The 21,986-nt window shown below is 40.1% G+C and overlaps 1 protein-coding gene across 1 annotated transcript in view; it reads left to right on the top strand.

Annotated features, from left to right (window-relative positions):
• ADAMTSL3 (ADAMTS-like 3) overlaps nucleotides 1-21,986 on the top strand; it is a gene marked incomplete at its 3' end in the record, with an annotated part of 167,066 nt that overhangs the window by 122,921 nt on the left and 22,159 nt on the right. The window contains exons 11-16 of the mRNA XM_010141355.1: nucleotides 553-603; nucleotides 4,680-4,884; nucleotides 5,750-5,897; nucleotides 6,989-7,073; nucleotides 13,441-13,727; nucleotides 20,814-20,943. Of these exons, the coding sequence (XP_010139657.1) occupies nucleotides 553-603; nucleotides 4,680-4,884; nucleotides 5,750-5,897; nucleotides 6,989-7,073; nucleotides 13,441-13,727; nucleotides 20,814-20,943 (906 nt within the window). The remainder of the gene's footprint in view (nucleotides 1-552; nucleotides 604-4,679; nucleotides 4,885-5,749; nucleotides 5,898-6,988; nucleotides 7,074-13,440; nucleotides 13,728-20,813; nucleotides 20,944-21,986) is intronic.

Below are 21,986 nucleotides of genomic sequence, written 5' to 3'. Positions count from 1 at the left end.
TAATTACCTTTTTCCTTGCAAATTTAGCTTATACAGACCGAAAATGGAAGTCGTGCTGGATACAATGGGGTATTTCTCAGTACTGGAAGTAAGGCTATATGCCTGCTCTGCACTGCGCAGTCCAAATAAACAGCTCTAGAAGGTCCATTCAGGACCTATCTAGGATTAATCATGTGAAGCATTTATTTCACTGCCACTCACGTTCCTCAGTGGTCTTTGTTACAGATGTAAGTATGTGACTATTCTCTTGTTAATAAAGTAGCACAGACCTAAAGGATCACTGATAATAAATATCTCTGCTGAAGGCTTGCTCATTGAATATTGTTTTGATGGTCTGAGGTGGAGAAACTCTATGGTGAATACAGATCCTTGTGCAGAAGAGGTAAGATGATGCGAGTCATTGTTTGCCACGAGGGTAATGTGCAATGAGTGTCAGATTCCCTCATTTCATGTTGGAAATTGCTTACTTTAAGCATGATCATGTAAAAGTATGTACTTGATGTACAGTCTTGGGTAGGAGAAATATTGATGCAGTATTTATTTTGTTGACAGTGATGGATTTAAAGAAATCATGCCCTATGATCACTTCCAGCCACTTCCTCGGTATGTATAATCAGGATAGCCTTTGTGTCACCATTAGCACAATTTTCGCTGCAAATATACTATCTGAGGTCTTAAGACCATGGAACATCTTCTGATTTTTTTGCTGAACTAGAGAGCAGGTTTATAACAATCTTGTACACATTTTTGAAGCTTGTGATTTATTTCAGTGCGCTCTGGATGATTAGTTTAACAGTAAGAGGTTAACAAAGTTGTCTTGAAAATATCGGTGTGGAAGACTTTAGAATAAAGGGTTGTCCCTCTGAGCCTTCTCCTGCTGTAGTGCTGAGAATATCTCCTTTAAAATGCATGTATGAACTCTTCTCTTCAAAGGTTTTTATTTTGAAGATGTACTGAATGAATATATTCTTTTACAGAATAGGTCTCCCTATGTTAGAGGACTCTAGAAATTCTTTTTCCCCAGATAGTTCTTACGTTTCTGCTCTTCTCTATTTACTGACATCAAGACTGAATTTTCACTTTAAAGATACTGAGTTGTCTGAATATCTACTGCCTAAAATTAAGTAATCAGAGCAGTTTGTTGCCTTTTTTTTATCTGAATCAATCATAAGCATGTAAAGCTTCTCTGGAAAGCTTAAATGTTTTGTAAAGAGTGTTAGGACTAAAAAGCCTTGAGCCAGATTTACTGTTAATGTAAAGAATTATAGTTGATTGAGTTATACGCATATTTATCTGAGTTGAACGTCTGCTTTATTATGTCATGAAATGAATAATGTGTATTTTTCTAAAGAAGCAAAGATATGAAGTAATAAGTATGAAATCATAGACTTGCACGGCTCAGTGGAGCTACTGATTACAGCTGATATAAATGTCATAGTTTATTTCTGTAGCAATTTACTCTTGTTGTGGATCTGCTGTCCTGTGATGTACTTTGGCTTTCATACATAGATTTTTTTTTTTCATTTACAGCTTTATCCTGTAAAGTTCCTTAATTACATTCTGTGTCTTTCCCCTTCCATTTCTTCTGCCAATTTGTTTGTACTTTAGATCTCCTCTGAAACTCAGTACAATTTATTTACATGAATATTTCATCTCTGAACTGCCTAGGGCTTGGAGAACCGTTGGAGGAGAAATTTAATCCCTGTTTCTGAGCTTTACTGTGCTCAGCACGTGTGTGTGACACTGTGATGAGATAGGTCATCTGCGATAAAGCTGTGGGCAGGTTCTTTTATTTCAAACACTGAGAACTACAAAGACCCACCTTGTTTCAACACCTCAGTGTGTCCTGTCAGAAGCTATCATGGGCTTCCTGGGTGATGCTCAGGTCTAAGAACTGTAAGATTAGCAGGTGGCCAAGCGGGGCTCAGAGTTGGTGCCAGCAGGAAGGAGAGAAGAGAGGAAACAGGCCGCGTTCTGCTGGGAGGGTACATACAGAAACACAACGAAAATGTAAAATCACCTTTTTGTGCTGGAATTTCTGAAAGAAGACAGCAGCTGAAACAGCCGGTCTATGTATCTGCATCCTGAGGTGCATCTAGTCCAGGGCGGATGCAAGTCTCGCTTCAGCGTAGCAGGATGTGCTGTTGCCTGTCAGGTAACCGCAGTGCATTAGTCCATGCCAGTTCTCCTAGGGCTTCTCCCACCTTTTCTTTTTGCCTTTTCTTCCCTGATCTGTTTCTTCCGTGCTAACCCAAGACTGTTCTTGCAAAGCAGACAGAAAACCAAAGTACTGAGCAAAGCTGTACAGACTCCTTCACTTTGAGCAGCAGTCATACATCACACCTCCTACATAACACGCGGGCCATGTGGAGGGCTGTTTTGCAGCTCTGTGGCGTTTACCACTACTTTCCCATTCACACAAGGAAGTTGTGGGAAAGTCATGGTGTGCACCACAAGATCTTGAAAGAGTTCTCCTGTGGCTAGGGTTGTAAATGCCCCACTGAAATATTTTTACAGATGGAGAATTCTTTTGAAATAAATAGAAAAATTTCCCAGGATGAAAATTTTCTTTTAAAGCTTTTGGAATGCCTCCATTTATTTCAGACTTGTTGGACTGTTGAGGATCCCTTGACAGCTGTGGGTTCTGGAAAGTGTCTCCTTGACTGCTTGCCCAGGACCCCCCTTTTCCCCAGTAGCCATGGACCTCACTCCATCTCAAAAATGCTTATGGGAGTATGGGATCTGGAGTGTGTTCGAAACTGATGAGATAAAGAAAAACAACTATAAAACTTCATGCTATAAACACTTGTGAGGCTAGTGTTACATGTAGCACGGTGAGCCTTAAAAACATAAATCCATGAGCTGCTAATTCATTGAACAATTAATCACCTATTTCAAAGAAAAGTCTAACTGTTGCTCTTCAAATGTATTTTGTACTTGTGATATGATATCAGTATCTGGGCATACGGCTTTATTTTGAATGGTTTTGCATATATATTCTACGGTTAATGTGCCATGGCTTGCTGCATGTTTCGTGCTCATTCTTCTGTTGAGCTTAAGCATGATTAATATGTTTTTGTAGGCAGTTTAATGAATTGCTTAAAATAGAAAGTGTCCTTGATTTATCTGCTGTAATGTAGAAAGTGGATAGTTCTTAAGCTTACCGTTGTTTTATAGGCCTTTGCCTCCTCTAATCTGAGATTATGACTTCCTTTACGATAGCTAAATTACTCTTGATGGATTGATTTTGGTGGATATTGTAGTACTTGCAGAGTCCGTTGTTCATAAAGGATGTAATTTTTTTTCACAATCCTTTCTCAGTCCCTGCAGTTGTAATAGGAATAAGTTTTAAAAAAACGTTTATGAACATTAAGACATTGATGAACAGTAAGAGCTGCTGCAGGACTCAATCATTTCCCAGGGCTTAGCTTTGATTTGGGTGGGTGGTGGAAAGAAATTAAGAGGTAAGAGGTGAAGGGTGAGAAAAAACTGTGTGTGGGTCAGTGGAACCCATAGAGAAATGCAATGGTAGAAGCTTGTTACTCTAAACAAGACAAGAGCAGGACATTATTGAGGTTAGTTTTTGTTGAGAAGTCATGGCTTAAATATACGTTCGTGCTAAGGCCTAAGTTCAGGATACAGAGCTTGTGACCTAAAAAATTCCAATAATTCTCACTTCAGATGGTGCAGCAATTTCCATCTTTACTGTACTTAGGTCTAAGATAATGTATAAATATTCATTTTGAATATTTATAATAAACTACCTCTCAGCAGGTAGTTTATCCTCCTTCTGTTGGAGGCTCACAGCACTGCTGGTCGGCAGGGCTGGTTGAGTTTTCCTTAATCAGTGCATCACTCTGCTTCAGGAGAAATCAGCCCCGTTAGCTGAAGCAGCTGAAATGGATGAGCAGCTGCCTTTTGCTTGAAGCAAGCTGGAAATCGTGAATACGAAGCCATTCAACGGCATTTTAATGAGGGTGGAAAACTTGCAGAACTGCAGTAATGACCAGCCAAATGGTACCTGTCACAATTTAATTTGTTCACAGTCCTTATAGATGGAGACAGTTTGAAATGGAATGGCAATGTTTGCTCAAAGCAAGTATTAGAGTTCTCATAAAATTTTTTTCATGAATAGATTGTTTTTAAAGGTAGTCTGTGGAATGTAAGCAGTGATGAGCAACTGTGGGTGATAACACCCTCAATCAGCACAGCCAGATCTGTCTTTGACTTTGGACTTTATATAATCTCAGTTACACTTGGTGCTTCTCAGACTCTGACAATGGTAAGAAGACCACAGGTGACCATGTAAGTCAAGTGTGAAAAATATTCTATTTAGATGTTTAGGCTATTTGCAAATAAAACCGTTCCAGTAATTGAATTCAGTATGTTTCAGGTCTTTAACTCATGTATGAAAATAAGATTTTTCAGTTATTTTGGGAACTGTACTGAAATTTATACATCTGTTTTTCTTCTTGTTTTGCACATGAGTTTAAACCTGGAATAATGCAAGGTAGCTCTGTAATTCAATGTAATTATATTCAGTGTGTGGTGAGAATCCAGCAACCAAACTATCAGAGGATTTTAATGACACTAAGCTTGGATTCATTATTTTGCATTTTTAATAGAGGTTAGTGGAATAAAAAATAGCCTTATTTTTAATATGCGAGTTCTATTTCCAGGTGGGAACATAACCCTTGGACGGCATGCTCAGTTTCCTGTGGAGGTGGTATTCAGAGGAGAAGTTTTGTCTGTGTAGAGGAGACCATTCATGGAGAGATACTGCAAGTGGAAGAGTGGAAATGCATGTATGCCCCTAAACCCAAAGTCATTCAAACCTGCAACTTGTTTGACTGTCCTAAATGGGTGGCAATGGAATGGTCTCAAGTAGGTTGAAAAGTAATTTGGACCATTATACTTGTTTTCCTAAAGAAATCCTCTAGTCTCTTTTTACCACCTATTTGTGAGCACAGGGGTGTTACAAATACATAGCCCTTCGAGCATAGTTTGCAATTTACTAGAAGTTTGCACTAAGTAGTTTGGCCTGATAATGAAAATGTTAACTTGTCTGTGTGGAGAAAAACGCGTATAGAATTATTTATGCCGGTTGAATTACTGCTTTACACAGAGGAGCGATTAGAGCAGGGGTCAGGCCCCTTGCAATCAGGTCATTTGTCTCTCAGCTCTTCATAAATGTAATATTTCACTGCATATATTAGCTAAAGGCATGTCTGTTGAGGGGCTGACATGTCTGCAAGGGTGATTTTCCAGCGTTCTTACCTTTAATTATAGTAACAAGAACGTAAAGCCAACTGATCTTGGCTGTAGTTATCTGATACAGTCAGATAGCTCAACGCTTCGGTAATTCCTTAGTTCATCCAAATGACATCACTGACATATAGTGAAGAAACTGTCCTTGCAGCACGTCTGACCCAGCTTTAACTGAACGTGGCCACTGTGGGAGAACACTCGCAGTACGTAGCCGTCTCTGGTTCGGACTTGCCAATCAGATAAGCTTTACAGAACCCCGAGAAATCACTTGCATTCCCAAAACTTAGACATTTTTTCCAGCATCAACCTTTTCTTTATTCACCTAGCAAAGCCAGGGGCAAATTCATAGGTCTCTGATACCTGGCTGGCTGTGGAAAAACTTTAGTGAACACATCATCAGTACTTGTAACTTGCTTTTTAACAGTATTTGTAAGTTTAATAATAAAGAAACGGTGTGAGATGGTTGCATTGTCTCCTGCAGTGCACAGTGACCTGTGGCCGAGGCTTGCGGTACCGAGTGGTGCTGTGTATTGACCACCGTGGGCAGCACGTCGGGGGCTGTAATCCACAACTTAAACTACACATAAAAGAAGAGTGCATCGTGCCAATACCGTGTTACAAGCCAAAAGGTAACTGGGATTTTGTCTGGGTCTGTTATTGTTTTACATTTTTGTTAAGAGAATTAAAAGCCCCTAGTAGCCTTTTTCAGAAATGCCAGAAGCTGGAATTTACTACGACTTATTTCAGTCTTGGCAGAAATAAGCATTTTAATTATTGGTGCTAGGAAAAGTGCCCTGCTGATATTTTTTGCTGATAATATGGCCAGACTGTCACGAGGTGAACATGCTAACTAAATCTATACGATGTGGGGAAATTGGGGAGAACCAGAATTAATGAGTTCAACATGCGGAGGAGGTTCGATAATGCTTGAAATAGGAATGATATTCTACATCTATCACCTGGGATATCGTTCATTTGTGTCTCGTTAGATGTGTCAGCATTCTCAGCGGGCCTCACCAGTTCATTAAGTTATTACCAAACTGGTTTCCTTCTCTCTTCTTCATGTCTGCTTTTCTCTTCTTCGTGTCTCCTTCTTCTGTCTGGTATTTAAAAGGTCTGTAACAATGATGTAGATTGACAAATATTCTCTAAAAGAATTGGTAGGCATAAAATCGTAGATGGGAAGGTGAAAAGAACGAACATGAGGGGGGAAAACTAGTGTACCTTGTCCCTTGCTCATTTCTGTCCCTCTGGGCCCATTCTCTCAGTTTTTGTGTACAAGTCTGGATTTCAGACCTTTGCAACTCACCGTAAAGATTTACACAGAAGAAGTGAAAGCTAGCTGTAGACAATCCTGTGTTTCTCTTCAGGATGTTTTCAGTCTCTAGAGAATTCTTCAAGCAGAAAATATTTAGGGTTAAATCATGAGGTAGAAACTAGCACTGAAATTTTAAGAACCACCTTCTGGCGTTTTACTGACGTTTGGAGGCAGTTCCTCAACTGCTGTGCAGTACTCCAGGAAGAAGCGTCACAGGCGTGTAAGATGTATAGGCAGGTAAAGATGTTTCAGCATCCACTGTATCTTTATTCAAAAGCGTGGGATCAATAGGCGATGTAAGCGTGAAGTGCTAAGGTGAATAATGCTAACATCTACATATTGATTTGAATTTGGAGAAATTACTGACGGGTTTTGGTTTGATTTTTTTTTTCTCTCCACCAGAAAAAAGTCCTGTGGAAGCCAAATTGCCGTGGTTTAAACAGGCACATGAAATGGAGGAGACCAGAACAGTCTCAGAAGAGCCAACGTAAGTGCATTGTCTTCTGCAGTGACGAAACATTTCCTGCGTGTTTTGCAGACCATCTCCAATGACTGTTGCTGTGCAGTTTGCTTTGACAGTTGTGCCCCTCCTTGGGAGAGGAGTTGGGTTGTGAGCTGTTCCTGTTTTACATCGCAATAGCTTTGCTTCTGGAGCCCCTGTTCTGGAAGACACAGAGCTACTCTGCTATAGGGTCCCTATATCATTGAAGCAATGCAAAGGGGTCTTAATTTAGACTAATTCAGAACCGATTAATGCACGTGGAAACATTTCAGCAGATGTAAGTTAAAGAAATTCAGTTCTATCCCAGGCATTGCTGTTACCTCAAGAATGTAGTGGTTGTATTAAAAATTAAGAGGTGCTTTGTAGGGCTGCCAGGATTTCTTTGGGGGGTGAAACCAATGCATAAAGAAAGTGAGAAAAACCTGCTGATCTCTGAGCTTAGATGAATCTGTAGGGATAAGTTGTGATATTTTACACAGGTGTGAAATAACATCTGGATTTTGTGAGTCCCCTTAAAAGCTGGTGGGGGTAAGCCTGGCAACATTTAGGTCCTGGGGATAAAAGCGTAACTTAAATCCAGCTACCCTTGTTCCTGTCCCTGATGTGTTAGGGCATCCACACAACCGCTTATATCCCCTGTGTACATTTCATGCGTATGTGTATCTAATATATTCAATATATAGTGTATATTACTATATATAGTGTATATAGTGTATTATATGTAAGACTTTCTAGAAAGTGGTAACTGTCTATATGGTTTTTATGAGAGATTTTGAACACCATTTTGTTGTGCGTTGCTGGATTCTGCACTCCTTTGTAATAATGTTAGTTTAAAATAATTTAGATGAGCTTAGTGAAGTTTCTTTGGATTTATATTGCTCTAAGAGTGGATTGTGCCCTATAACTTCTTATTTTTCTTCCTCCATCTAGCTATGCCTGATTTTTGGCACACAGGCACTAACAGGTGCGATCGTGAGTAATAAAATCTTTACACCTGCACTGACTCACAGAAGAAACCTCTTGCCAAACAGGTGTTTGCATAGTTATGGTGGTTGTGCTTTAAACTTTTCACTGCTCTAGCCCCTCAAGTCAAGTGTCAACCTACCGTGAGCGGTTATTTCACTCTCCAAATTGGTGGCACTGAATTCAGGCAGGGTAGTAGCGAGGAGGTAAAAATAAAGTGCGGTTGTTGAAGGGGTGACGCAATCAAATGTGCTTGTTGAATGTCAGCTTATCACAATGAAGGTGTAGGAGGCCACCTCTAAACAGCGTGAAGCTGTAAAGAAAATAATCTCTAGCATTACAAAATCACGCTGTGGCAACCGTGAGCTAATGTAGTCTCAAGGTGTTCAGGATCCTTCAGCAGCAGTCTGAGAGAACGAGCAGGGAGGGACTGGCTTGTTCAGAGTATATTTAGAGTATAATAGAGCTGAGCGGAAACTTTGTAATGGGTTTCCTTGTATCTAGTCCTCACAAAGAAAGCAGTTATTCACGCCTTCCTAGACATGACCGATGCATTCTGCTGCAGCCTCACAGTGTGAATGCAGCCATGTGTTTGAGTTCTCAGTGCAGGTCCTGTCACAGCTGTGCAGTTTTGTGGTTTCCTGCATCTTTTTTCTTCTTTACTTTCCTCTGGAGACCTAGATTTTCTTTGTCTTTCATGATCCTCATCCTGTCCTGAGACTTTTTCCTTCACATTTTCCAGAAGCATCTTCACCTAGTCTAAGTTTCCTCCAGGCACTCCTTGCTGATGACTCTCCTCAGCTCCCCTTCTCTTTACTGAGGGGTTGCTGAGGTGCTCTGCTCTCCTGGGCTGGGTGCTCTGGGCAGTCCGGGGACTCAGCTCTAACACTGCAGCCAGATTCCCCAGTAGTTTCTTTCACCTGTCTTCTGCTGCCACCTGCTCTTTATTCTCCCAAGAAAGCTGGCAGGTAAGGAGAAATGAGAAATAATGATCCCCGACTTCATTTTTGCAGCTTGCCCATAGGTCATAGGGACAATGGTTTGCAACCAGAGGAGTCTCTGCGTAAATGCTTTAAATCTCATGCCCTAACTGGTCCTGTCATTTCCAGCAGGAGTGAGATTTTTGGGGTGGGATTTAGAATTTAAAAAGAAACTGTAACAACAGGTTGTTACTTCTCCTGGATTAAATTATAACAAGATTTCCCTCTGGTTAGGTTCTGCCTAACTTCTGTTTTCTGTAGTTTACACAGGGCACGGTGATAACTCGTAGCCCACCTCTGCCTAGCAGGAGGCTTATGATTTCCGTGGTAAAATGCCATCACTTTTAATGTGAGTTATCCTCTTGCCATCCAAAGTTAAACCACAGTATGAAGTCTCGACTTCTAGTCCATCCTTTTATTACAACTGTCTTTCTGTGCTTTTGTGCGATATTTTAGTTGATAATGAGTAAGAGAATAAATGCAGCTGTGTTTTAGAACCCACAGATGATGGATTGATGGATATGCCAAAAGTAGCTTGTGGAAGATAAATGCTTCTGCTGCTGTGGTCTGCCACGGCTGGTGTCCTAAATTTATGTAGAGGGGGGAATGTTCAAAGGCTTCTTTTTTTTTTTTTTTGTTATTAGCAAAATAAAAAATGACTACCCTTAAAGTGAGGCCAAGAAAAATGTAGGTCTGACCTTTTTAGTTTTTAGTTGTGGAAGGTGATGACAGTGGATACCAATCATTATTTTAAATATTTTTCCCTTGAGCCTCCTTAGTTGCAGTGGGATTCACAGGGAAGCTCCAGCAGGGTTTTTGCATCATTTTTATTAATTGTAAGTTAAACAAATAGTCACCTCAGCTGCTGTCATGGCTTAGGACAAAACTAAAATGCTTTCAAAAGCTCATTTTTTTGAGCAACCTGAGCTAAAACATAATCACTAGGTTTGTGAAACTGCACTTGCTGATGAACAGGAAAATGCAGCGTCTCTCAAGTTCCTGCTCATTGTGTTTGAGTAACTTTTAAGAATTGTCTCCATCGTGCCTTTGGTGATAGAGAATTACACATTTTTCACAGCTGCTTCTTTGAGAATGAGCTGCTGATTTTTGTCCAACACATTACATTTTAGGTTGACAAAACCTTGCAGTGCGACTCTGCCAAGGGTGAGCACTTCAGGGAGGTGTGAGGTGCCAGCATCGTGGAGGGGTAGGGTGCATCATGGAAGTTCTGCCCCAGTGAGCAGACAGCATTTTAGATGCTTCTGCAGACTTTTACCTGAGCCCCTCGAAGCAGTAGGGTTGGACTGGAAATATCACAAGAGCAGACTTTTTTCTCCCCCCCCCCAGGATTTAGGCATTTCCAGTCTTAACTGAAAGCAAGAACTGCAGGCATGAGGAAAATAAAAAATAGTGTTGAGAGAAACCATGTTTTCCAAGTTTTCAGAAAGCTGCACTGAGTTAGGTTTTCAGTTCAGATTTGATTTGGTTGGGCTGTTCTGTCCCAGTTTTATCATCGGTTAGTTTAGGTCTTTCCAGGTATGCTTCCAGGGAGGTACTGCGCCCAAAGCACTGCCCCGTGTGCTGTGAACGCCACTGAGTAAAACACATATTGCTTCTGGGCTTGATGGAGTTTGCTTTAATGATCTGTCACAGGCTCTGTTTGTGCATATGTTAAATAAAAAAGGAAAAAATTGTGTGCCTGAACTCAATTCAGATACAATGCCAGCCTCTAGAGCTCTCTCACTGCACAGTCAGTTTCTTTCTCTAAGTCAGTTCCTTGCTCTAATTTTCTACTAGCAGCCTCCATCGGCTTCTGTGGAAAGTACTTAAAGTGTGACTTTAACATGGTCATGCTTTGAAAAATTCTGTAATTTAGGATTCTAATAGTTAAATAATCATGTGACTACTTAGCAAATAGCAAAGTAAATTAACAAGTATTTGGGGTGTTGTTTTTCTTATCTTGCACTTCAGTGAAAAATACCAGACACTAGTATTCAACAGGAAAACCTCAATTATAATATAGGCTTGCTATCAGTCACAGAAAAAATGCTTAGAATTTTATGAGTTTCTGTATAAATCAATTGGTTGCTGAATGAAAGGATTGTTGTGCTTCAAAATTTCCTTTCATTTATACAAGATTTCAAAAGAATGCATCATACATTATTTTTGGAATGTTTTAATGCACTCAACTAACACTACACAAAGCTAACACTAATTTCTGGTATGCTGCTGTCGTGCTTTTACCAAAAAATGTTATTTGCTTTCAGACTGTAGACTGTGAGGTGTGGTCAGGACACCAACCAACTCTTTTCAACTGTAAATGTCCATTAATTTTATTTTTTCAATTAGGTACGTAACTGCAAATGGTCTTACACCTCTTTTTAACAGAGAAGAAGAAAGTCTATACACAATGGCCTTGATCCAATAAAGCACTTGAGCACAAGTTTAACTCTGAACACATTCTAGTCCCATCAGCTTCAAAGGACAGCGAATATACTTAGTTAGGCACATGCTTACGTACTTTGTTAGAGGAAGGTGATTTTGCCATGGCCACTCCAGGTAGTCTGCATGGCTGGCTGAAAAGACTGTGAGATCTGATGCTTTGCGGCTTAAGCTGATTTTATCTGCTGGGGGAAGAGAAAGTCTTCCTTTGCAGCTTTTCCCGCAGATGTTCTGTCAGAATTTGTTAGCAAAAGCATCTGGACATTGACCCCTACCAGCTGTGCCGTTGGACTGGGAGGGCTGTTAAGTTGCACCAGTAGCACGTTTACTCAGACTTCACCACTGTATGACACAGCCATTCACCATTTTGATAATATCTTCAGTAAAAATCAATCATTATCTGCTTCAAAGGTAGTCAGACTGGTGAAGCACTTGCAGTTTTCCCTGGTTTTAAGAGGAGCTGGGGATACCCTGCCCTTTACTGAAGTCTGTCAAGGACCAGTGAGTTCTATCTAATTTTTTGAGGCTCTGTTCAAGGAAGCTTTGAATTGACGGGCTTTGACCTCTTTGTCTTCATAGCAGAGTTGTAAACGTATTTCAAAAACAATTCCTTACAGAATAACCAATTAGCTTGTAACTTCTGGAAATGGGAACAGTGTTTTTCGCAGAAGACAAGCTGTCTTGGGGTCTATCCCAAGCGCAGCTCTGGTGACTCCCCAAAGGCTGAGTTACGAGTGTCCTTCTGCGTTACCCACTCATCTGCTCTCCTTTCTTGTGTTTGATTCTTCCTCTGTATGTACTGGCAAGAATTCACTGGCCTAAGATGATAAACTGTCCGCAGAACCAACCCCGCTGTGTTGACATTTTTCTATGCTTACTGTATATGCAGAGCGTAAATACTGATTTTTGTGTTACACAACTGTTCTTATTTTTGTAAGGACAGCTTTCCTACAGTAAAGAGAAGGCTGATTCTTAAAGATAAGGAGGAAAACTTCTACTCTTAATTTGGATTTTTCATTCCAAAATGTTTTTTGCATTGGTCAAATATATCCTCCCATTTGTGTTTTGATCATCAGCTGCATTTGGACATATAATAAAGTGCAACTGCAACCTTTTGAAAAAATGTCCTGTGTAGCTCTGCATTTGATTTCTTACAAATTGTACCCCGGAGCCACTCAGAATTACTTTATTAATGAAATTCAGCCCCTTGGCTCTAGTGCTACTTTGAAATTTACTATCAGATATTAATGGGATCCTCAAAGTCAGAGCATATTTATAGACTACAACCTCCTTTTATTCAGTAAATTCATGATCTATAAAATAAGATTTTACTGTAGTTCATCAGGAGCATAAATACTTTCTAATAAAAATGATGGATTGTAGACCGAGCTGGTTAGACCTCTTTATTGAAGATGAGAGGATTCTTACAAGATTAAATCTGAACAGCAGCTTGTGGTGGTGAACATTAGCGACAGGTAGATTTGAAGAGCGCTTTTTCTCTGTCTGGCTGCTCATTATTCGTATGACATAAGGTGATGGCCTTTCTCAGGCTTGAGCAGACTGCAAATGTGCTTTTGCTGAAGTCTGCATCTCTGGGGAGCTGGTTTATATGTTACAGATATGTCTTCATAGAGTTTCTCCGTCTTTTCCGCTGAAGGAGTTTGAGGAAAAGACTCAGATGATATCCTTTTTCCCCGATCAAAGGGTACAGCTTTCCCTGATCCTCGTGATTCTTTCTCCTCTTTTCTTACATCTTTTGTGAATTTTGAGAAATGGTCTGGGATGGGAGGCATGTGAAAGGCTTAAGACACTTGATTATGCATTCTGTTTCAGCATCAAATAGTATGACATATTATCTGCTTTGGGTATAAACATACGTGCCCGTGTTTTAGCTGTGGTTTAACTGTGCACGCATAGACACGTGGAATAAAATGACAGTGTTTCTACTGCGCTGTGGTTATTTGCAGGTTTATTCCTGAACCCTGGTCTCCGTGCAGTGCCACGTGTGGTAATGGCATACAGGTGCGAGAGGTGAAATGCCGAATTCTTCTTGCATTTACTCAAACTGAGGTTGAACTGCCTGAGGAGGAATGTGAAGAAGTGAAACCACCAACAGAAAGAGTCTGTCACCAGGCATCCTGTGACAGTGATACTGTCCCCTTCACACCAGAATTTTCACGTGCTGAAGATGGCAGTGTGATTTATGACTGGGAATACATTGGGTTTACTCCTTGTTCAGCCACGTGTCTTGGAGGTACCTTTGTTTGTTTATCCTCAGTTGTAAGAATTTGGCATTGTTTGATATTGTTGGGTTTTCTGTTAGTGTTGCCCTAAAATACCGATATTGATCTGTAGGAAAACAGGCAGCTACAAGTCTTAACTTATTTCTAGGTTATCTATAGAGTATTTCAAATTACTTTGTTTCCTTTATATCCCGTGTTCAAACACCAACTTTATTTAAGTAAGTAAGGTGGAAGAAGTTGTTGATACAGCAGGTTGCTTTAGTCTGGGTGCCGTGGGAGTCTCGGCTGCCAGGCGCTTGGGTAATGCATCAGTGGTGGATATGTTTAGATGACCTTTCTTTTCCTAGGAACTGAAAGCGTATAGTTTTGCAGTTAAAATTTCCATGTTAATTCTTCACCATCTTCTAAAATGCTGCTATTTTCTGCAGTACAGTAGGGACAGAAAGTTGTAATGAGGGAGTCTTGCTTTCGGTTTGATCGGCATGAAGATCAAACGGGAGTTTGTTTAGGTCTCAGAACAGTGTATTGCTCTGTAGGATCTCTGTGCCATACATCTGTCCGCAAGTAGTTAGGCACATTCCTTTTTGGATGTAATTGAATCTCCCTGTCGTCCTAAGTACATGTTACTAGACAAGGCTGCTGGTGTTGCTACTGCATGCGGTGCTTTGGGACTGAACGTGAGTTATGAAGTGTTAAGTGGAGGCAGTGGAATTGTGAACACACCTATATATGACAGGACTGATGACATCAGTGGGAAGTGAAGACAGTTGTACCCATAGAAGAAATAAAAAATGTAGAAAAAGGGAGAACAGGAACAATTGGAAGCAGAAAGCTGGTCTAGAGCTCACAGAGAGCAGCCTCTCTTGTACCGTTGACCAGTCGAAACCTTGAAGACCGAAGCTGGGAGTGATTTCCTAGAATGCTGTCAGCAGGATGGTAAGTGACCAAGAAGTTCCTCCTTTATCACTTACTACTCCTGTTTACTCACAGAGTAGATCCACATGAATAGCGGCACATTGATCATGAAAGCTGATGCATCTGGTTCCCTCCAGTACCTCCAGTGGGCATTGTGACTGGTGAGGTAGAAGAGACAATGGTCCGGGTGTATCTCTATAGATGTGTCACGGGTAGTGATGGCTACTGTGACCGAGTGTCTCTGTTTCTTAGTTTTAATGAGGGAATTGTTTCTAGAAATGAGGAAATTGTACTCTAAAGCAGAAGCAAGGCTTTCATTACTAGTAAATTTGTAGTTCTCTTTTTCATATCTCATCTGATTTTTCTAATGTACAATTAGTTAACTGCCATCTTAAATCCACTTTACTACTGCTTTGTAGCCAATATCTTTGTCAGAGGTATTCTAAAACTCCAAAGTTGTTTAATTTTGAGGACATCAGCGGAAATCTAGGATGAAATCATCTCTAGTCTTTGCCTACTCTTGTACACTTGCATATTTGCATTGTCTACATCTTCACATGTGAGTTTGTCCATGCAAAAATGCTCACATAAAAACTTCAACTTAGAGCGCAAGCTGATGGTAGTTCAAGGAGCCTGTGTTGGAGACAGTAGTCTGGTGTACAAAGGAGCTTCCAAACGGCTGGTGAGCAGAGTGCCGTGTTCAGTTTAATTTTGTCCCCAAGAGAGCTGAGTGTGAGTTCTGTTGTTGACTTCTGGCCCGCTCATGAACTCGTGAGACTGCCTGACCCAGAACACACTACAGGTGTTTGTAGTAACCTGACCGTTTGTTTCATACACAGTAGAAACGATCCATTTGAAGAAGTTTGAAAGAAAAACGGTTTGTGTTCTTGAGACTTCTTTGGTGTCACTGGTACTAAGTCTAGGTGTTTTTCTTATGTGGTGCTCCTGGGAAGAGGGGGAAGTTGTCAGGATATTTTGTCAATGACCGGTTTCAGAAGTCCCTGTGCTGTTACGCTAGTTAGGTAGCAGTGGTTTCTTCCCTTCTGTCAGTTCTGGTCTTCTTGCTGTCTTGGCAAAGGCTTTCAAACAGACCAAAAATTACCTGCCGATAAGTAGCTTTAAGGGAACCAGACATCTCTTCTGTTTCCAACTTACTGCAATGCCCGAACTAATGATCTCACTGTCTACTATTTTTTCCATTGTGCAGTTCAAAGGAGCTGATCCATTTCTGCTAAGTTTTATGTTCAAATCTCATTTCAATTAGATGAACTCTTTCGTTACAAGAAATAAATGTCTGAGTTTGGAATATCCCAGCGTAATGTAAATTATATTAGGTACTCTTTTCTAGTATGTCTGTATGTAGCAGTGGCTATTAAAATAAATTCCTGTGGATTTCTGTATCCTCAGAACTCCCTACCCCCATTTCTTAGTGCTTGACTCTCTCTGAATGAGGAAAAAGTCTGCAGGATCTAAGGAGGGTGGAAGCTTTATAGCCACTGTTTGAACAAGGACTGAATCTTTGATTCAGAGCTTGTCACTTGCACTTTTCGGTTTTTTAAATCCCTATACAGACTAGACTTTTAATTCAAATCCTCCGCTGGTCCCTCTCCAACGCAGATGTAAAAATGCAGATGGAAACACGGTGTTTTTTTGAGGTATTGGAATTAAAATGATAGAGCGATCTGCAAGGCATTATCAAACATCATCTCTACTTTCCAGTTCACCATGTTCAGCGGGTTCTAGAGTATTAATAACACAAGTCTTTGGCCATTTTGTGGGCTTTCTGCACCAAATCTGTGTGGCTTGTCATGCAGCATATTGAGGGCCGTAAAGCTTGCTGCTTTTGAGGACTGCTACGTTGTGTTATACCTGTTCGTGTAATGAATACCTCTGTCATCAGTCTTTCCATGAATGCGAATAAGAGTTGTCCAGGCCAGTTTGTTATGAGGCCAATGTCACCTTTGACATCCATAGGAAACTCTGTAACCATCCTGAACACTAAAGATCTATTTTGTCTTCAGTGCCTGAGGAAATTCCAAGCTGAAAATAAGCCAACTGTGCGCTCAGGGATCTCGGGGTTTGCCCTTGTTTTCCCAGAGTGTTGTGGGGGGTTTTTTGGGGTTGGTTGGGTTTTTTTGTTTTGTTTTGGTTTTTTTTTTTTTCGGTCTGAAGAACTTTGGCCCTGATAAAAGATCCCCAACATAAGTTTAATTTTCATAATATTGTTAGTGATGTGTAATAGTTGTTATCAGAATAAAGAGTACACCTAGGAGAATAAATGTTTTTCTTATATAATCTGTAGTATTTCTTTAGTGCCATCAGTAACTTACCTACTCTACAATATTTTAGAGATGTTTTCCATTAAAAAAAAAATTGAATGTTTTCTGGGTCCCTGTTTAAAAATACCTTTAATTACAAGAGGCAAGAGACTGTGGTAGTTCAATGTCATTATTATTATTTATATTCCACATGCTCCAAAAATTATGATTCAGGTTCCCTAAAGTCATCACGTTGGCTTAAAAATAATGAGATTAAACAATAAGTACATATGCACTTCCTGTTGTTTCCTCTATGGTCTGTGGCTTTGGAACCTTTAGGGCGCAGTCAGGTTGTGTTCTCAGGCTTTTGTCTGCACCATACTGGCTAGAAGTTTACCATTTGATTTATAAGAAACCTGAGATTCTTAGAAAATTAATGGATCCTCGCCAATTCTGAGGGCTCTTAAGGAAAAACAATGACCGTTCTGAGACTTTCGTATAAAGTTGAGAGCATTTGCAATAGTGTTGGAGGCAATTTGGTAACTGGTTACTACTATCACTAGTTTAATTAACCGCAGACACTACATGTTTACTCTTTTACAGGAGGGGAATAAATAACCTTGCCGGTTTCAATAGACTTACAGAGAGGCTCAAGCATATGTAGGACTTGGCATCTCTTCTGAGTTATTTTCAGCTGATAGTATGTATTTTTAAGCTGAAATCATCTGATAGAAATAAATGTCCTTCCTCTTCCAGGTATAGAGAATAGATTCACCTTCTTACCATTTGCACAGCAATTTTCCACCCCAGGTTGTTTTTTTTTGTACTCTAAAAAAGGCAGAAACAAAAATCCTGGGCTTTTTTCTAGCTTTCTGATCTTTTAACACAGCTTCATGCAAGAGTATTCACTGAGCAGAAAAGTTTGTAAAAGAATGTAAATGTATGTGGTTTGAATGCTGGGTTAAAATAGAAAATATTCTGTTTCACTGAATAGTAGGATAATTACTACAATAGTGCATCAGATTACTGTAAAAATACTTATGCTCCCTGCTGCATACATAATGTTTTAGTTAAATTATCTACTGTGTTTATATTATAAGCCTAGAAAGTCATACATATAAAACTTTGCTTCTTTAAACAATAGATTTTTCCGTTTTCCAATCAACATTGAGTAAGAAATTTGACAGCAAATACAGTTCCCAACCAATCGAATATTATAGTTTGGGGTGAGAAATCTGATTGTCAAGATATTTTGACAGTTCAAGCAAATGCTGCATCAATGAAATGCAGTTATTTACTGACCAGAGCCCTCAAAGCAAGAAGTAAGGAACAGGAAGGAAGCGTGTGGTATGTTTTTAACAACTCCTTAGTGTCTGTTTTGTACTTACAGCATCAAAACAGGGGGCCATTTTTCACTGAGTAAGGGAAGAATCACTACTGCAGTTTGTGCCCTGTGGTTCAGTCAAGTGAAAGATACACCCCCTAGCGACATTTCCTTCTGCTAACGTGGCTAAAGCTCAGTAGGTCATGCCGCGAGGCAGAAGTGTTCAGTGAACTCCAGGTGACGAGTGGCAGCCCAAACCCATCACCTGGTATGACATGCCTTTCGTTCACTTGGCTGGCCGCTTTAGCTTTTATAACGTGGAGATAAAAAGTTCCCGTGGGCTTACTGCCAATTTAGGTGGACTGAAAGGTGTCTTACTTCATTCCCCTCCTTCGTGTGAGATATTGAAAAGATGTTACTTATCGCATCGTGTTCCAGAGCAGCATCACCTCTGAGTGTGGTTTTCCCACAGGAAACACAGTGAGGTCAGAGAAAATGAAGGTTGGTGGCACAGTGTAGATTTTGAACCTAAACCAGAGATTACATGGATGCTTGACATGTGTTTGATTGCTTGCCTGGTAATATCGTTCTGTTTCGGCCAGAGCACAATTTCTAAATCTTTGTTTCTCTCCTCTAGAGAGTCAGATGTCTGTAGAAGGGGACAGGGAATCTGCTCCTGTTAAACACATGGGGATTAATTGGACAGAAAATGTTAAATTCCCCTGGTTGTCAGTCTGCAATAAAATAGTAGAGTTGTGGGAAACAAATGTCCATTTATTGGTTTCTCATCTTTGGACATTTTCACGTCTTCATTAAAGTCATGGTATCTATTATTAAAGCCTTATTCTGAGCCATGCCAGTAAAATACTTTCTACTCAGTATGTGTGTTCTATGTTAATGTAATTGTCAATACTTTGATATGAGACCTGAATAGGTTGTCGATCATATTTAACGTCAGGTCTTCTATGCCATAAAAATTCATCACTTTGTAGATGTAGTCAAAACATTTATATAACAAGGTCTTTTCGAACTAAAAACGAGTTCCTGAGGGGATCTAGAGGTGTAGCAGAGGGCCCAAAAGAAATTGGAGCCTAAGTTACTGAGAAAATCACTGCTGGTCTACTCCTGTGTCTGAAATAGTTGAACTGGTTCAAGTGTCACAAAGAGGGACTGTGGCCCGGGCTGGCTGATGTGCTGGACGACATCAGAATTGTTTGTAGGTGGAAGGAACAGCTTTGGTTTATGAAAAGAAAGACAGTGCTCGTCAATGTGCTGCAAAGGAGAGAAATATGGACCACTGGCATGAAAACAAAACTTTCAGTGCGGATTTCATCGAGCCCACTGAAATCAGAATGGCCAATGATCAACAGTGCCAAGAAAACAGTCACTGTGCACAGTTAACGCGGGAGCAGGAATAATTGCAGCAGCCTTTGCGTAACAGTAGTTGTGAGGTTTGGAAGTAACGTCATAGATGTTACCATGAAGTGCTTAGTGAAGGTTTCCAGGTAAAAATGCAACCCCCTTTGAAACCTTAGAATTTTGTCGAAAGAAATATATCCTGCTACTGAAAACAAGTTTGTATCCATACAAAATCACGGGAGTTATGTGAAAGATAGGAAAGAAATGGAAAATTTAAATATTTTTAAACTTTGACTGTTTAAAAGCCTTTTTTTACCTCGAAGCAATAAGTATTTCATTCTTTCAGTCCTTTTTTGTTCTACAGGGTTATGATCAGTAGCATTGCTTATATAGGACGTCCTGGATACACAGGATCCCCCAGATACATCACAAACCGTGTTGTCTTTCACATGCATGCGAGTGAGCTTTGAAATTGAGCAATGCTTTAATACGAAAAAATATATATAAAATTAGATAATTGCATGGGTTTAGAATAAAAGTAGCTCACAAAATGTGTATTCACTAAGCTGACTTGTTCTAAAGCAAACTTATATTATGTTTCATTTTGACTCATAGAAATTTGAGTATTAGTAATCTTTCAGGCTTCAGTAATAAGATCCAGGTAGCAAGAGCTGCAGATCAGAAGGTGCCAAGAATGGTCACGAGTGAGGAAAACTCTAAGCTGGGTCAGATTTGCTGCCTTCAGCAAAACTGTTGTGCCTCTGCCCCTGTGAGAAAGGTTCTATGTTTAGTCAGCCATTCTCCTCACTGTAGTTCTGCAAATTTTCTGCATTTTTTTTAGTTCATTTCTTGCAGATCTTCAGCTCCTTAAAGTCCGGGTGAGAAGGAATCACTGATTTTGGCAATGAAACCAATAGCTGGGACCATTACAGACCCAGGCAGATGTAGCAGTTGATGGTGGACAGACAGAAAAGCCTATTTTCTGTTGGTTTTCAGAGAGGAAGAATGTCAAGTCAAGCCTTTTAAATATTACAGAAGTAAAGTTCTAGGTATCATTCACAAACATCTTTTGAACGTTAAATATATAAACCATGTCCGTGTTCTTTCTGCCTTGAGATGTTACTTCCAAGCCTGCTATCTAATTCGGTGTTTAGAGCTTTTTTGTCAGGTATTATTCAAGAGTAAGCTTTACAGAAATCTCCGTCTTCAGCGTCTCCTGAGTGTTTTCCTTTTTAACGCAGGAACACAAGAAGCCATTGCAATGTGTCTGCATGTAGAGACCAAACAAGCCGTCAATGAAACGCTGTGTGACAATTCCAAGAGACCACCCCCAATGACTCGTACTTGCAACAGGAAGCTTTGCCCTCCGAGGTAATACTGAAACCGTATTGTGGCAACGAAATGGTTAATATGACTTAAATAAACACTGGCTTTCTCTGAAAGGGTTCAGGCTGCGGGCCTGTGGTCTTGCTTTGGGATGAAATTTCACTGCTTCTGTCTTTAACAAGATTTTGGGGTTGGGGTTTGTTTTCTTTTTTTTTTTGTCTTGTTCACTCCTTTTCCACTCTTCACATCTCACTAATAAAATGGGGAACGTTTTCTGAAATAAATCTCTTCTGTGTAGATATTTGCTGGAGTTAGAAAAACAGCCTTAACTCTTCTAATGGTACAAGGAAAATTTTAAGGCATCTGCACCAAAAAGCCCCCTAGAGAACGTTTACTTTCTATCTTTACTGAAGGAAAAAAGTGAAATTATGTTTTAAAGTTACTTTAATTTCATGCTTCTTTAGTAGCTCCGCATAGTTTTTATTGCTTCTTCTGTTTCTTTGGAGATTCTGGGAAAAGAACAAACCCAGTCCAAATCCAAGAAAACGTGGCTAATATGGTCACCTGAAAGGGCCACCTGTGACATTTTGACATGCGCTGCCTTATTTCCCCACTTCTGGTCTCTGACATCCCTGAGCCTTTGCTTATTGTCTCCACTTGTTTGCAGAAATCCCCTCTGACAAACCGTAGGGAAGAAGTTAACAGGAACAGGATGTTTTATAGAAAACGTACCCTTTTAAGGGAAGCTTTGTGCGTGTAAGAAAGGCCTGTATACGTATTTACATTTACAAATGTAAACGTCAGCAGGTTGCCAACAGGCAATGCTTTTTCACGAGCAGATTCTGAACGTAAATGCTGGGGTTGAATTTGTCTGGAAATGACTCTTTCTTACTTTAATAACACCTGCATTTCCTTGTTACCGGTGAGTTTAGAAATCTAGTTATAAGTTTGTGTCATGGCCGAAGCAGAGGGATGTTTTAGCCATCTATCAATACCTGTCCCTTCAGTTACTTCTTGCTAGGTTCTGTGTGGGTGCGATTGCTCCTTCCCCAAGCTGAGGCGAGTTGCTAAAATGTTGAGCCTTTGGC

This window comes from Buceros rhinoceros, unplaced genomic scaffold (assembly GCF_000710305.1).
Source record: "Buceros rhinoceros silvestris isolate BGI_N320 unplaced genomic scaffold, ASM71030v1 scaffold1648, whole genome shotgun sequence".
Taxonomy (NCBI): Eukaryota; Metazoa; Chordata; class Aves; order Bucerotiformes; family Bucerotidae; genus Buceros; species Buceros rhinoceros.
Note: the sequence above shows the minus strand (reverse complement) of the source record. Positions and strands in the feature narration are given on the sequence as shown.